Below are 15,169 nucleotides of genomic sequence, written 5' to 3' on the forward strand. Positions count from 1 at the left end.
GTGCAATCCCCCCGACGGGGGTTCCCTGGGAGGAGACAGAGTCACAGCCGCCGAGAGTGGGTGGGGGGCGCCGGGGGGCCCAGGGCCTCGGGGCTGGGGGTGGGTGGGAGGGGGTGTTTAACATCAGTGTGAGGAGGTGGAAAACCCCAAAGGCGAAGGTGGCGGTGGCTGGCCAGCAGTACGGATGTGCCCGATGCCACCGAGCCGGACACTGGTTATGACAGTAAATTTTACATCGTGTTTACTTTACCACAGTTTTATAAACGGCGTCAAAAGGTGCTGTCTGTGCCCCAGGCGGCAAAACCCCCAAGCAGAGCAGGGAGGGGTCTGGCTGAGGCGGGAGCAGAGGGCTTTGCCCGCAGACCCCACCAGGTCGGCTTCATGGGTCAGGGGCCCTCGCCCACTGGGGTCCCTGGGGCAAAACGGGTGGTCTGAGGGGGACTCACAACAATGGCCTCCCTCTGACTCACATTCCCAGGGCGAAGGGCAGCAGAGGAAGGAGGTGCAGCCGTTTCCCAAGCAGCTAAATTTATACCTCGCTGCCCGAGGCCCTGGGTCTTTCCAAAGAGCCGCCGAGTGGCCTTGGGCCTCAGGGAGCCCCAGGCGACCACAGCCATGGACACTCTTTCAGGGTCCTGGCACTGTGGCCCTGGGTCGCCCACCCTGAGGTGCTCAGTGGTTCGGGGGGTTCTGAGCCTGGGACCCAACATCCCCTCTGGAGCTGGTGGAGGGAGACAGATGGACAACACACTGACACACTCGGACAAGCGGACAAGCACATGGCTCAGTGGGGGCGGGCGCTCGGGGAGAGCCCGGCCACAGGACCAGGGAGGCGGGGCGTGCAAAGCGGGGTCAGAGGCTTCCCACACCCGTCCCCACAGGTCAAGCAGCTCAGGCGCGGCGGAGAGGGCACAGCGGCCCCTCCAGAACGGGGACAGAAGGACCGCTCCCTCAGCCATCACTTCGGGTGCACACCCCACAGGGAGTGAACGCGAGGCCACAAACAGGTGTTCGTACGCCTGTGGCCAGTGCTGCGCCAGTCACAGCAGCCGGAGGTGAGAGCGACCCAGGGCCCGGGGCGGGCGGGCGGGTTAGCAGCGCGTGGCCCCTACAAAGGGCTCTTCCTCAGTCATAGAGACTGAATTCTCTCGCAGATGAGCCCTGAGGACATTTGCCAACGAAGTAAGCCAGTCACTCGGGACAGATACCACAGGATGGCCCCCACGTGAGGTCCCTAGGGCAGTCAGACCCACGGAGACAGGAAGTAGAACGGGGCACGGGGCCGGGGGAGGGGCAGTGCGTGGAGTCCTTTAATGGGGCCAGTTTCACTTGCAGAGAGGGGGACTTTCTGGAGAGGACAGTGGGGATGACCGCACACCACCATGAACACACTCAATGCCGCTGAGGTGGGCTCTTAATAGTTAAGACGGTTTTGTCCTGTATCAAACCACAGTAAAAAACATGAGGTTAAAGAAAGCACGCCCCGATTAGTGAAGGAGAGAGAATGGTCAGGTCACCCATCAGACCCTGGTCGACAGAACTGCACGCAGGTGACGAACGGCCAAGGAGCCACTCGCTGTCGGGGCAACACTGCGGGCCAGCGCTCAGGGGTAGGGCGGGTGGGAGGCACACTCCAGACCCCTGGTGGCAGATGGCCAGCCCGCGGTGCACACACCAGAGTCATGGGTTTCTTCTCGGACAACAGTGATGAGGACAAAGTTAACTCCAAACACTCAAGGGGCCGTGAGCCCCCCGACCAGGTGATGCCCCTCTGGAAGGTATCTAGTGGGCAGGGCGGCGCCGGGCCACCTAGGAGGGAGGGAAGAGCTGGTGACAGAATTGAGGAGAGGGGGCACGTGCCTCGTCACCGCGGTGGGGACGGACCAGGGAGGTGTGGGGACAGCCAGCAGGAGCTTAGACAGGCCAAGGAGCTCTGACTCAGTGCACGTCAGCGTGGGTGTCTTTTTAAGCGTTTTCTCATTAAAATTGATGCCAGGGCATGCTGCTCTGTGGACACTTGCCCAAGGTCAGGACACCCGACCTCAAGCTCCACTGATCGTCACTGTCCCCAACTCCCTGGCCCGGTCCCTGCCCCAGCTCCTCGCCATCTTCACATCCCCCTTCTCCTGAGACATCTCAGGGTGGCGGGAAGGGCCTGGGATGGGGACAGGCAGCGGTGGCCTCAAACCACAGCTTCGCCTCCTCTGACCATGACCTTGGCCATCCCCTCCCCCAACCTCTAGAGCCCAAAGTATGTCTGAGGATTCTGGGAAAACTGTAAGGAGGTCACAAACATCTGAGTGCTCGGAGAATTAAGGGCCCCGAGAGAGTGCGGTCTCTAATCCTGCAGATTGTGAGACCTGCAAAGTCCGACACGCAGGGCCCAGCCAGTCCCGCTTGCTCCTGGTCAAGACCATGGCCACAGGGCCCTCCTCCGGGGCTCGCCTGCAGGTCATCTCCATCACCCAGGGAACTGGCCTCTGGCACACACGAGTGTGACCCCCATCGGTTTGCTCACAGAGCCAGGCGACCAATGTCTGAGTCACTGGCTCCTGCAGACCTCAGTTGGGGAGGGTGGGTGGCAGTGTGTTCGGGATTCGGAGTGGACCTGGGTGCAGGTTCGCGCACCCACAACCCATCTGTGAGGGCGGCTTTTCGGAGAGGGCAGGTCAGCAGCAGTGGGCTCCGGGCACCGCCTGCCTGCCAGAGGCTCAGGGCTGCATCTCAGCGTTTCCTCCGTCCAGGTGCTCGGGCCAAGCTCTCCCGACTGGTGAGTGTGCAGCCGGAGCTGGGCCGGCTCTGCCACCTGGGGCATGGACTGCAGGGGCAGCCTGAGGAGGAGGTCACACAGCCCGGGACATTCCTACCTGAAGCCCTCCCTCTCCTCGAGGCTGCGGCCCCCAGACAGGCGGTGCCGAGGGAAACGAGAGGTTCTATTCCTGGCGCAACCCTCTTTGCTGGAACTGGGACGGCCAGGCAGGGTGGCTGCCAGGGTCTCGGTGTCTGCCCAGGACCCCTCCCTGAGTCCCCGGGTCCCTGCTGTGCAGTGGCTCCTGGGCCCAGCCACACGCCCAGGGCAGGGACCCCGCGGGCCTCCTCTCGCTGCCCCAACATCGCCCACCCGGTGGGGCGCAGAGGGCCCCAGGGAGCCCCACATGGAGCTCCGCCTCAGCAGCAGTGGGCACATGTTGCCACCACCAGCTTCACAAACCGCCTTCACCATCCCAAGACCTGAAGAGCCACCAGGTGTGACAAGATGGAAGGTCAGAGAGGCTGCCTCTGTCCCCAGCTGTCTGCTCTTCCAGGATCAAATGACGCTCCCGGCTGTGACCGGGCTGCTGAGCGGGGCAGGGGCATCCCTGCTGCAGCAGAGGGAGGACCCCAGGCCCTGCCCCCACCACCCCCTGGGGCCCTGCCCTCCTGTCAGGGGGACAGGTGGGGGGGCTGGGGGGCCCTCAGCCACTGTCTCCCCTCCATGGGTCTCACCCTGACTCTCCCCACCATGGGGACAAACAAGTGAGTCCTCTGTGCCCTGGCCACATTGGGACACCAACAGTCCCCAAACCTGCCTCAGCCTGGAGTCATGTTCCTGGCCCCATGCAGGCACTCCCCTCCCCCCGCCACGGATGCAGAGATTCGCTGGCGCCTCCCGTCGTCTCCGAGCACCTCCTGTGGGTAAGGTGCCATGCAGGTGCCGGAAGGCTAGGGTGCACGAGGAGCAGATGGGACCCCTGCCTGGAGCCTGGCGCCTTACCCAGGGTGAAGCCCGGGGCAGAAGCACAGACGAGGCTTCTCCGATGCTCCCTCCACTGTCCCCTCCAGGCTCTGCACCTGCTGCTGGATGTCCTTCTCCCACCACTTTGTCTGACTAGCCCCTTAGTCAATGCCACCCCCTCCAGGAAGCCCGCCAGGATCTCTCTCCCTTGGTAGCTTCACTGACCACCCACTCTGTCCCTGCAACTTCCCTGAGAAGCACGTTCTTGTGGTGTGTTCTCATCACATAACATCTGCCTTTCTCATTGGGCTGGGAGCTCCTGCAGGGAAGAGCTGAATCCGGCCATCTCCAGCACCCAGTCAGCGGGGAGACGCACCCCCATGTCTGCCCCGCCCCCACCATGGGTGCTGAGTTGGCTGGTTATGTCAGAGAATGACTGTCCTTGCCTTTGGGACCGGGGGAGGGTCTTCTGTGAAGGGGGCGTCCTTCCTGGTGTCAGACACCCCAGAGAGGGACAGATCCTCACAGAGAAAACAGGAATGCGGAGGGGGAAGGCCCAGGGAGAACCCCCTTTCCTCAAGGTGGTGTCTAAGAGGCGGGTTGAAGCCCCAGCTGCCCCCCAGCTGCCCACCACCAAATGCAGAGCCAGGCCCTACTGAGAGCTTGTGCTGGGCACGTCAAGTCGGGGGGAGACAGGGTGTCAAAGCTCAGAGCTGGGCATCAATGGGGAAGCAGCCCCCTCAACCCCAGTGTGGGGGCAAAAATGGCCATTAAGGCTCCAGTTTCCAGCAAGATGCTCTGTGCAAGGTGCCTGCCTTGGAGCTGGGGTTGCTGCTTCCATGGCTCCAGGGCAGTGCATCATCCCAGCAGGCCCAGGCCGGCCACGCTGAGGAGTGCAGGAGTCTCCAGTACGCAGCTAGCATGCAAAACCCGCTCGCACTGAGCCCAGAGCAGGGTGGCAGACAGGAAGCTGACCCCCTGGAGGCAGCTGATGGAGGGAGGGGAGGCAGTTCAGCGCACACCCAGAGTCGGGAAAGAGGCCGCCTGCGTTCTCACACAGCTCCACCTTGACCGGCTGGGTCCTTGGGCAGGTTTCTGGGAGTCACCTGGCCTCTGTCTGTGTCCCCACCTACCATGTGGGCAGTCACATTAGCCACCCCCAAGTGCCAAGGGCACTAAAGGACAGACACTCGTCCAGGGCTCTCACTGCCATTGCAACCGCAGGCCTCCACCCCCTGAGAGGCCGCTTCCTTCCAGGAGTCTGCGCTCTTGAAAAAGCGTAAGGACGCTCGGTTCGGAAGATGAGTGGGGAGATGCGTGCTCCCGGGGGGAGGCGCCCTGAGGGTGCTCCGAGAGCAGGGTGGGCACCCCTCCCTAGCCGAGGGACCTTGGGCAAATCACAACCTCTCCTGTCTTAGTCCAAACACCCTCCTCTGCAAACTGGAAGGAACAGCCCCCACCCCACGGGGCCGTGGGGCATCGGAGCTGCAGCCTCCCAGCCCCCCAGCCGCGCCCCGCACGCCAGATGCTCCACAAACGGCAGACATCGACTTCCATCAGGCCGCCCATCGCTCCCCTGAGCTCTGGTCAGCGGCGGCCGCGTGGGGGCTGGGTTCCGAGGTGGCCAGCACACGCCCGGGGTATCTTTAGCTCCCTGCTGGAGTCCTGCCGGGGGCTGGCATTCCGGCCTCGCAGCCGAGGACACTCAGTCTCAGAGCAGCTCCTAATTCCCCATCAGCCACCCTGGAACTGGCCCCAGAGTGGAACGCCCTCCCGCTTATGACCCTGGACTGAACTCTCGCAGGGCGACGCACACACAGGCCAATTCCTATGCTGATCACGGTGCTGCCACCCACAGCCCCAGCTCCACGGAGAGCCTGCCTCCCACAACAGAGAAGGCCGTGACCTCAGCCCGGTGCAGCTGCTGCCAGTGAGTCAGACGCTGCGCGCCCAGCGAGCCGCCGTGGACAATTCCTGCCCCTTGCCCATCTCCAAAAGAGTCAGCAGGGAAAATAAAACAGCCCAGCGTTAGGCCAAGGGGGACAGCTGCCCTGGCGGCGGTGTCTTCTTCCAGTTTTCTCTGCATATTCCGTGGGGATGACACTGTCTGAAATTCCAGAGCCTGCATCACATGTGCCCACTGGCGCTGACACGGGCGTGATACTGGCCCTTGGCAGTCAGGCCGATGACCGCGTACCATTCCTTCCTCCACTGGCAGTTTGCCAGGGGTGGGCCAGGGCCCCCGGGGAGCCCCAAGACCCAATCAAGGGCTGGCCGAGCCAAAGCCATTGTCATAAGATTAAGACAGTGTTTCCCTTGGGCCCCAGTGCCCAGTGGCTCTGTCCAGAGGCTGCCTGCGGCAAACGCACATAGACCGGACACGAGGTCTCAGCTGCCTGCCACGAAGCCAGATATTGATGAAACTGGCCGGACTGTGCAGCAAGGCCCGTCTGTTCACTGAAACACCTGCGCGGCCACACACGGAGGGCCATTATCCCGACCCATGGGTAAGCAGCGTCCTGGAATTTCCTCCATTTTAACCTCGAGTACGGAGAACAGCAGCGAATCCACTTAGCCCGAGCTCCTTGGGGTCCTCAGTCTGAGTTGGAGGGGCCGGAAGCCCTAAAAGTCCGAGAACTGTAGTGGGTGGACGGCGATGCCTGTGGCTAGAAACTTCTCAGGGCGGCGCACGCCCCCCCTGCCCCGGGTGGTTCTCCAGGAGAGAATCCCTGCCTGTACTTCCATGCAACCAGGGGCCGAGGGAAGCTGGCCGCCACCATAGCTGGGTGGGGCCGGGGTCAGACTCCCCCCAGAGTCTCCGGGGCGGGGGGAGCAGAGTGGTGCAGGCACCTGACTTCACCCACCCTCTGCGGGGCCGAGTCCCTCCTTCTCCAGCCCCACCCATGGCCTACTGAAACACCTTCCTGTACTGGGCTGCCGCGTGCCTCCCCAAAGCACCCCACTGCCCCCACCCCAGTCCACAGAGGGACTCAGGTACATGCCTTCCTTTGGCACCTCCTGGCTGGCTCCTCCCACTGTGCCCTTAGCAAGCTTCTGCCGCAGAAACCAAAGCAGAGAAGGGGTGTGGGGTGGCAGGAGGGGGCGCCTGGGAGGAGGGGAGAGCAGCGTCGGGGCGAAACCAAGCTCTCCCTCAGCAGCCCCAGGCCTTGCAGGAGCCCGGCTGGGCCGGAGAAGGAAGGAATGAGTGGGATGAGAGGGCCAGCAAGGAGCAGCCATAGAGGCCCACTGAGTTCTTGGCGTGGGGCGGGGTTCCACCTCGTTAGGTTCCAGAGACAGCCTGGTTCCTCAGCACTCAGAGCCACTGCCCACCAGCACTGGGCCCCACGCCTGCCCTGCACTGCACCCCAGGCCCACACTGCACCCCACTCCCGCACCCATGCAAGGCGGGGAGGCACCTGGCTGGATTCCGGGGCCCTTGCACATGTATCGCATTTCCTGATTCGGAGCACACGGGCATGTGGCAGGAAGCGATGCTTGTAACCCGGCACCCCACACTGCTCCCCAGCACTTGCAGACCAGGCTCGGTTTCAGAGCTGGAGGGGAAGCACTGGGCCGGAACCAAAAATGACAGTCCTGTCAGAGGACCCTGAGTCCCACAGGGCCATGTGGGCTGGGGCATAGGAGCATCGGGCCCCCTTGGTACCAGGAAGGGTCAGACTGTGCTGCCCCTGGGCTCCCCTGGGGGGAGCCTGTGCCCCCACTAGAGTGTGCACGGCTGCAGACCCTACACGGGTGGACGATTCACAGCGTCACAGATGTCTGGGGTCAGGAGCTCCCGGTCTGAGGCATGCGCACTCTGGTTCAGCATCCACGGCTTGGCCAGCGGTCTGGATGATGCCGTCCGCAGGGGCCGAGTGCTCCGTCTGGGAGTGGACGGCATCATGGAGCATCTCACTGGCGGTGGCCGCCCCCCGCCCCAGGCAGCCCCCTGGGTCTGCCCCGTCCCGCCCCCCACGCTCTCCCACGCTCCCTCCCAGGAAAACCATCTGCACCCGGGTCCCCCATCACTTGGGAACCTGAAGTGAAAGAGCCACAGGGCAGAGAGGCGGGCCTTCAGTCCCGAGAAACTCGGCTGCCAAGCTGCAGCGGGGCCCAGGGGCGGTGCTTCCAACTCCTCCCTCTCGGAATTCTGTGCCCAACCGCACGCCAGCGGGGCCCGGGAGATGCCATTTTCCTGTGAGACCAGGGGCCGCTGAAGCCCCTGAAGCCCCTGGAGCAGCAGGCGGCGGGGCTGAGCCGCCGGCCTCCTTCACCGGACAGACAGTCACAGAGCACCTGCCCTGGGCAGCCGGTGTGCAGGACACTGGATGGGAGCAGGTCAAAGGCCCTGGTCTGCCCTGGGGACAGGCACCCGGCACGCTGTGCACTGCGGTGACATGGGGCGTCGGTTTCTTGTTCTGCGGCCTGGAATCGTGTTGCCAGATTGTCTCTCCACCCCTCGCCGGAGGCACGGAGAAAACGAACCCCAGGAAAAGCGCTGCTGGAGTGTGGGGGTCAGGGGCACCAGCAGCCGCGGCAGCACTGACCGGACTGAGGGCCCGAGCCCCAGTGGAGGACGCCGCCGCTAAGGTCCCAGGGGGCCGGGGGCTCTCCTGGGGCCCGAACAGGTCCTGTGAACAGGACTGGGGGTAGGCTGGGTGGGGGAGGGGGCAGACGCAGCAGCCAGGAAGATGAGCTGCGGCCTGTGTAAGCGGGGACCACAGTCACCCCCCAAGGCATCATATCAGGTTTGTCCCAGTGGGGGAGGCCAGGCGTGCGTGGCTGGGATTCAGAGCGCCCCAGGCCCTGCGCACCCACAGCCTGTGAGCAACCCCGAAACGCAGAGGCTACTATCCCCACTCCGTATGCGGAAACGGGGGCAGAGAGCAGCACAGCACCCGGGGCGGGAACACACCGAGCGAACGACAACTGGGACAGCAGCTCCCATGTGCCTGACCCCAAAGCCACCGAACTTCCCCGTCACCAGGACTGCCCTCTCACGCTCCGAAATCCTCAGCTGAGGCACTTGGCATGCAGAGGCCCAGGCAGAGTGTGGGTCCCTGGCACCTGTTTAGGGCACACCTGGCTCACCACCTGCCTGGACGCTCACCGAAGGCATGAGGCACCCAGTAGGACTGGCTATTGGCAGAATCACAGGAAAGGGGCTGTCGCAGAATTGGAAGCACACCTTCCGCCCTCCCCAGTCCTCCCCACAGACATGAAGGGCTCGGCCACTCTGCCCACTCGGTATAGGGCCAATTCCACAGATGCCACTCCCCTGCAGGCTGCTCAGATCCCCCACGACCAGGGTCCTCGGCGTGAAGGGCAGTGTGAGAGCATCACTGGGGTCTGACCCCTGGCGGAGCAGGGTGGTGGGAGGCACTGTGGCTGACTCGGCCTGTTTCCCGGAGCCAGCGGCTTAGCTTCTAACCCAGACGATCTCACTGGGGACAGTGGAGGGCACAGCATTGTCAGGAGAAAGGGGTCACATGTGTTGAGAATAGCAGTGGCCCCATTTTTACAGATGGATACACTGAGGGACAGCCAGCGCCCGAGGTCACACAGAAGTCCAGGCGGGTGGGCCTGAGAGTCCCGGGCGAGAGTCAAGGCTACAGGGAGGCACAGGGGCTGGACACAGTGGGACTGTCTCATGGCCCGAGCTGCCTGGGGGCACCTGGGCATGCACTGGAGCCCCGGCAGACGCAGAGGCTCTGCCTTCCTGGCTGTGTGCAGGCAGGGGGCACCTGGGAGGAGGGACTACGCGATGTGGCCCAGGTAAGGAGAAGGGACATGTAACACCCTGTCACTAAGGAGCACTATCATGATGTCCCAAGTGGGTCAAGCCTCATCCAGCCCAAACAGGAAGCCACACGCTAGGAGAGCCAGTGAGTCACCATGGCAGTGGCTAGAGCACACGAAGGGAGAGGGGACAGACAGTGCCCACCCAGGCATACCCAACTCTGTCATTTACAAATGGAGTGCCATGACACAAGGCAACCCACGGGCCCTCCTGGGCATTCATGTCCCCATTTGCATTGGGGACACCCCGGTGGCCCTGAGAAGGGCTATCGGATCTCAGGAGCGCCTGGCGGGCATGGGGCCCCAGGGAGTGCCCAGTGAGGCATGGTGGCCCGGACACTGAAGCAGGGTGCCGCTGACACCCTAGAGACCAGCCAACGATGGAAAGAATCCCGAGTAAACAGAGACACTGCACTCAGGTTGCTCAGCTGAGGCCGGGGCCGGGGCAATCGGGGGGCGCCAGGGAGCCGGTGCTCATGTGGGGGAGGGATCTGGGGTCTGGTTTCCGGCCGCTGCTCCTGGCCCTGAGGACCAGCTGCAGGACAGACCCCTGCACAGGCCAGACCCTGCCCCGCACCTCCTATCACCACCCACTGCCTGTGGCAGCTCACAGCTCTCCCAGGACCCAGGTGACACTCTGCAGGGTCAGGGTGGCCCAACGGGCAACCTCTCCGTAAGTGAGAGTCACACTCGCTTTCGTGGGACAGTAAGACTGGACTTTCCTCGACTTCTTCAAACTCAGGACTTGCTGGTAGAAAATACTCCATCTACCCCCAAGCCCCATCGTCGAGAGAAACCTACAGAATCACAGGGTCTGGAGTGGTTGGTTAGGAAGTGACCCTGAACGTGGAGGAAAGCAGCTCAGAGCTCGGTGATGCCCAGGCTGCGCCAGGCCCTGAGCCATGACTGATCCTTCAGCTGCGATTTCTGATGAGTTTCTGGGTCAGGATGACTAGCCTTCTGCTGCACCGAGTTCAGGTGGCGTCACTGGGACACTGGCCCCACTGCACCACCTGTGAGACAGACGCTCCCGGACCAGGTCACCTGCCCGGACCAGGGACCGCAGCCCCTGGGAACGGCAGCAGTCAGACCTCCACGGATTGTGAGGCCGTGGGCCTCAGACGGGAAGCAGCGCCTTCTGGTTGCCGGGGGCGGCTCGCTGTGGAAGGGAAGCCCGCACGGTGAAGAGCCCACGGAAAAGTCACAGAAAGTCTGAAGACACGGATGGGCGGCCTGGCCCCTCCCACCCCAAGAGCAGAGGACCTCTGCTGACACCGTGGCGCGTCTCCTTCTTATCTCTCCTCCACTGTTTGTGCAGAGGGCAGCTCTCACACGATGTGCGATTTTTGTCCTCAGCTGTTTTCTAAACTAAATGTTTCTTAAGCCTCTCCTTCGAACATTAAAAACGCCCCACCGGCAGCTCTAGAAGGCCCCCCACCCCCAGAAGGCCAGTTCCAGGAGGACAGGGATTCTCCTTTGTTCTCGTCCATCACAAGGCTGGGGGCAGGGCTGGGCACACAGGCCGCCTTCAGTGCACGTGTGCTGACCAACCGGAGGATGACGGCAGGGCCACCCCCGCACCACCCGCAACTCGAATTAGGTGAAGAACTAAGCATGTCTCTCGGCTCCAGACACCGGGACTAGCGCGGAGTGGGAAGCTCTGGCTCTGCCACACGCCCCCCTTGGCCCTGGACAGCTGTTTTACCCCTCCAGGCCTCGGTCCCCCGCCCCGGGCGGGCAGGTGGGCATCCCCAGGTCCCTTCCAGCAGTGCAATGCCACCACAGTAGCCCTAGGAAGAGAAGGTGGCTGAGCCGGCCACCCAGGCTCTCACCTGGCCCTGCCCCTCTGTTAGGGCCCACATGGTGTCCCTCAAAAATCCATAGGTCAAAGTCCTAACCCCCTGGGACCTCAGAATGTGACTGTATTTGGAGAGAACTTTATGGAGGTGATTAAGCTAAAATGAGGTCACTGGAATAGGCCCTCATCCCGCATGCCCAGTGTCCTCATAAGAGGAGATTAGAACACAGACGCACACAGAGGACAACCACGTGAGGACACAGGCAGGAGACGGCCACTTACACATCAATAGAGCAGCCTTAGGAGGGAGAGCCCCGCTCACACCTTGACCTTGGACTTCCAGCCTCCAGGGCTGGAAGGAGATAACTTCCCACTGCTCTAGCCCCTGTCTTATTTCAGCCCTGGCAGAGAGCACAGCCCTCCACGAAGCCCTGACCCCAGAGGGTCCTGCCTTCAGGGCCTGCAGCCCCGCGGGAGGATGGCTGGCTCAGAGGCAGCGTGGGTCTTGCTCAGGGACCCGGTGCCCACTGGGGGCAGAGGTGGCACCAAAGCCTTCCCAGCTTGGGTTCCTTCCTCTGCCCTTCTTTGTCCCATGATGGCCACGCGGGCTGCAATGCCGTGAGGCCACCACCACACTCATCTCCATCTACTGGGGCCCCACCACCTGCAGGTCACAACTGTAGACCAAGCTCAGGGCATTCCCTCCACACAATGGGGAAACTGAGGCAAGGGAACCCACAGTGAGTGTGCTGCCCCTGGATCTGACTGGTGCAGAACCCCATCTCCTACCACGTCCCTGTCCGCTCAGAATCAACATGGAAAAAACAAGGAGGCAGTGGCCCAGGGCTGCAACGCCACCAGAGCCTTCGCAAAGGCGTCCCTGTGCTCCAATGGAGAGAAGATGGTCCCACAGCCCTGACGGCCCAAACGCAAGGGGAGGGGGTGCAGGTCACTGCAGGCCTTGCCTCTCCCCAGCCCATCTGGGCAGCTGGAAACCAGACCACGTGATTCCCAGCCACACCTGCTGGCGCCAAGCTCTGGAACGATGCGGGCCTCCCATGGGGATGGCCACCAGGGGATCTGCCCTTGTTGGCGATGGAAGCCCTGACCTGCCAGAGGTGCGCGCCAGCCAGACAGTAGCCGGATGCAAGGTACCACACTGTTCCCTGCCCCCAGAAACGTGGTGAAAATCGTCACTGTGCCAACAACGGGAGGGGGGAGGTCTGGGGCATTCGCAGGTGGACAGGAGAGCATCCTCACAGCCGGTCCCTATGGCCCGGGCACTCAGGCCGCCCGAGGCCCACGGGACTGTCTAGCACGTCCGTCACAAGCTGCTAAGGACCCACCACATGCAGAGTCCCTCCCTCGAACCTTGTCCTCTCCAGGAAATGCAGCCAAGCCCAGGACCACCAGGGGACACTGGGGATCACACCCTGGTTCCCTTGCTCTTTCCAACCATGACCCCCATGGCCTCAGGTGCCCACGTACCCCTTCTCCCAGATTAAAAAACAATGGGGCAGGCAGGGCTTCTTGCAGGGTTCTCTCTAATTAAAGGAGCACGGGAGGTATCAATTATGGTCCCAGAAAGCCCCCAATTACCCTGCGTGCACCCTGCCATCATCCCCGCCTCCCACCAGAGAACTGTGTCTGGGGGTCCTGCCAAGTCTGGGGGTGCCCTGCTCCTGAGCTACCTCCAGATAACAGGTTGGTCATCCCAGAAATCCTCTTCCAGGGAATTCTGCCTCCCACCGCCTGCCATTTGCTCTCAGCCACTGCCCCAACAGCCAGTGCCAGCCTCCCATCCTAGGTTGGTGGGGAGGGGATGGTTTCCCTTTGGGGGAGGTGTCCCTGGAAACACAGTTCTCCCAGGACTAGAGCACACAGTAAGAGCCCACTAAATGCACACTCCCTCAGCATCCGGACACCACTCCCCCTCCCTCCCCAGGAAAAGCAGCTGTTCCCATCGGTTTTTGCACTGTGGCCAAGGGCCATACTGCAGTCTGTGGAGCCTCAAGCTCAGAGGAAAGAGCACAGGAGTCAGGAAGCACCAGGTTCAAGTCCCCACCTGGCTTTGGAAGCTGAGCAAGTGACTCAAGCCTGTGAGCCTGGGTCCCACCCTCAAAAATGGGGTGATGGCCCCTCCCTGCCAGGGAATGTAAGGGCAAGCCCTCCGCCCAGGGCCGGGACCCAGGAGGCTGTCAAAGCTGGGGCTCTCAGTCTGCTGCCCCCCCTCATCCTCCCAGCTCCAGGTCTCAGTTTCCCCAAGGCCCCTAGGCACGGTTGGCTAGCTCCGAAGAGGAATTTCCAGCGCCGCACAGAAGCCGAGAGAGCTGGTGGGTGCGGTGCGGGAGGCAGCAGTGGGGATGAGCAGGGGTGAGGCCACAGAGACGACGGGTAGACAGACGGGCACACACCTGCAGGCTCTGTACCCCAAAACCTGCCGAGGGCGAGCCCAGGGTACCGGGATCGGTCTGAAGCCCCCGAACCAAGATCTACCTAGGAGTGCGGGAACCACGCAAGGGCGGCGCCCCCTGCCGCAAAGCCCCTATGTCTTCATCGCAGCTACGCGTCAGGATCCGCGGCGGCCCCTCATCCCTTGCGCGGATCCTGGCCACCTCCTGCAGCCTACCGTGCCCACCCGCGCCACCCTCCGACCCCAATGAGAGCAGAAGAGTGGCGCCTTCCAGACCGCCAAGAGCAGCCACTCCCGCCAGCGGTAGCAAGGGGGTGTCCAGCCCGCCCAGCAGAGCTACGTGACCGGAGCTCGGGCCAAGGGTTGCGCGCCGGACCCTCGAGACTACAGGATCGTGGGGCAAAAGTTGGGAGGAGCCGTGGGGCGATTTCCCCCGTGTTACAGGTGCAGCTCCCCCAGCCCTTACTGCGCTGCGACCCGGCTCGGGAATGTGCCGGTCCGCTGTCCCCACACTCACCTGCACTCATCTCAGCGGCTATTCCGAGTCGGGTGGTCCCGGCGCTGCTGCAGCCTGACGATCCTGCTAGCAGGTGCGGCGCCCAGCCGCGTTGCGCTACACCGGTCCCCGGGTCGGGTGGCTCTGCTCACAGCAGAGGCAGCCCGCAGAGCCTCCGCAGCCTCCGGCGCACCAGCCCCGCCCCATCGGCCCCGCCTCTTAGGCCCCGCCCCCAAGCCGCCCCGCCTTGCCCCGCCCCGCCCCCACCGCGCTGCGGCGGGGCGCACCCTGGGAAGTGTAGGCACCGTGCCCCAGCTATTCCGCCTTCACGCGCCAGTTGCCTCGCGACGGACTACAAGTTCCAGCAGGCCGCGCGATCCGCGCATGCGCTAACAGGCGTTGCCGCTGAGGCCTCCCGCAGCCGCTCCGAGGTCTCTGCGGAGCTGTCACAGCGGCCTGGCGGACGGCCTGGCTGGCGGCCTGGCTGGCGGCCTGGCTGGCGTCAGCTCTTGGTACCCCGGGACTGCCGAAGAGGACGTCCGAGGGAAAAGCGAACTTGGTGCAGCTCTTGTTGAGCCATGGAGCTGCAAAGGTCCTTGAGCATCTTCTGGGCCAACAGTCTCCTTCCCCAATTTGCAAGGGGGAGACTGAGGCGGCCACAGGGCACGACAGGATTTGCCCACTCCCCCTGGCGAGGCTTGAGCAGGCTACCATTCCAGCTCAGGGCTCCTAAATCCAGGTCTAGGGCCGTACACCCCACGTTCCTGGGACGCCTCACCGGTCTGGCTGGGGCAGTGCTCAGGCAGAGGCGCTTCCCCACCCCCACCCCCACCCCCACCCCCAGGACAGCCTCAGCCCCCAGCACCCTGCAGTGACCGATTACCCTCTGTGACGTCAGGTGCCCAGCATAGAGCATGGGTTCAGGAAAAGGAAAGCCTCTGGGTGGGA

General features: G+C 63.3%; 1 protein-coding gene across 1 annotated transcript in view; it reads right to left on the bottom strand.

The window, feature by feature from the left end:
- ABLIM2 (actin binding LIM protein family member 2) overlaps nt 1-14,394 on the bottom strand; it is a 92,448-nt gene extending 78,054 nt beyond the window's left edge. Inside the window, exon 1 of the mRNA XM_037046358.1 lies at nt 14,243-14,394. Coding sequence (XP_036902253.1) covers nt 14,243-14,252 — 10 coding nt within the window. The 5' untranslated portion in view covers nt 14,253-14,394. The remainder of the gene's footprint in view (nt 1-14,242) is intronic.
- Nucleotides 14,395-15,169: the final 775 nt, after the last annotated feature.

This window comes from Sturnira hondurensis, unplaced genomic scaffold, assembly GCF_014824575.4.
Source record: "Sturnira hondurensis isolate 20B ecotype Veracruz unplaced genomic scaffold, ASM1482457v3 Scaffold0000780, whole genome shotgun sequence".
Lineage (NCBI taxonomy): Eukaryota > Metazoa > Chordata > Mammalia > Chiroptera > Phyllostomidae > Sturnira > Sturnira hondurensis.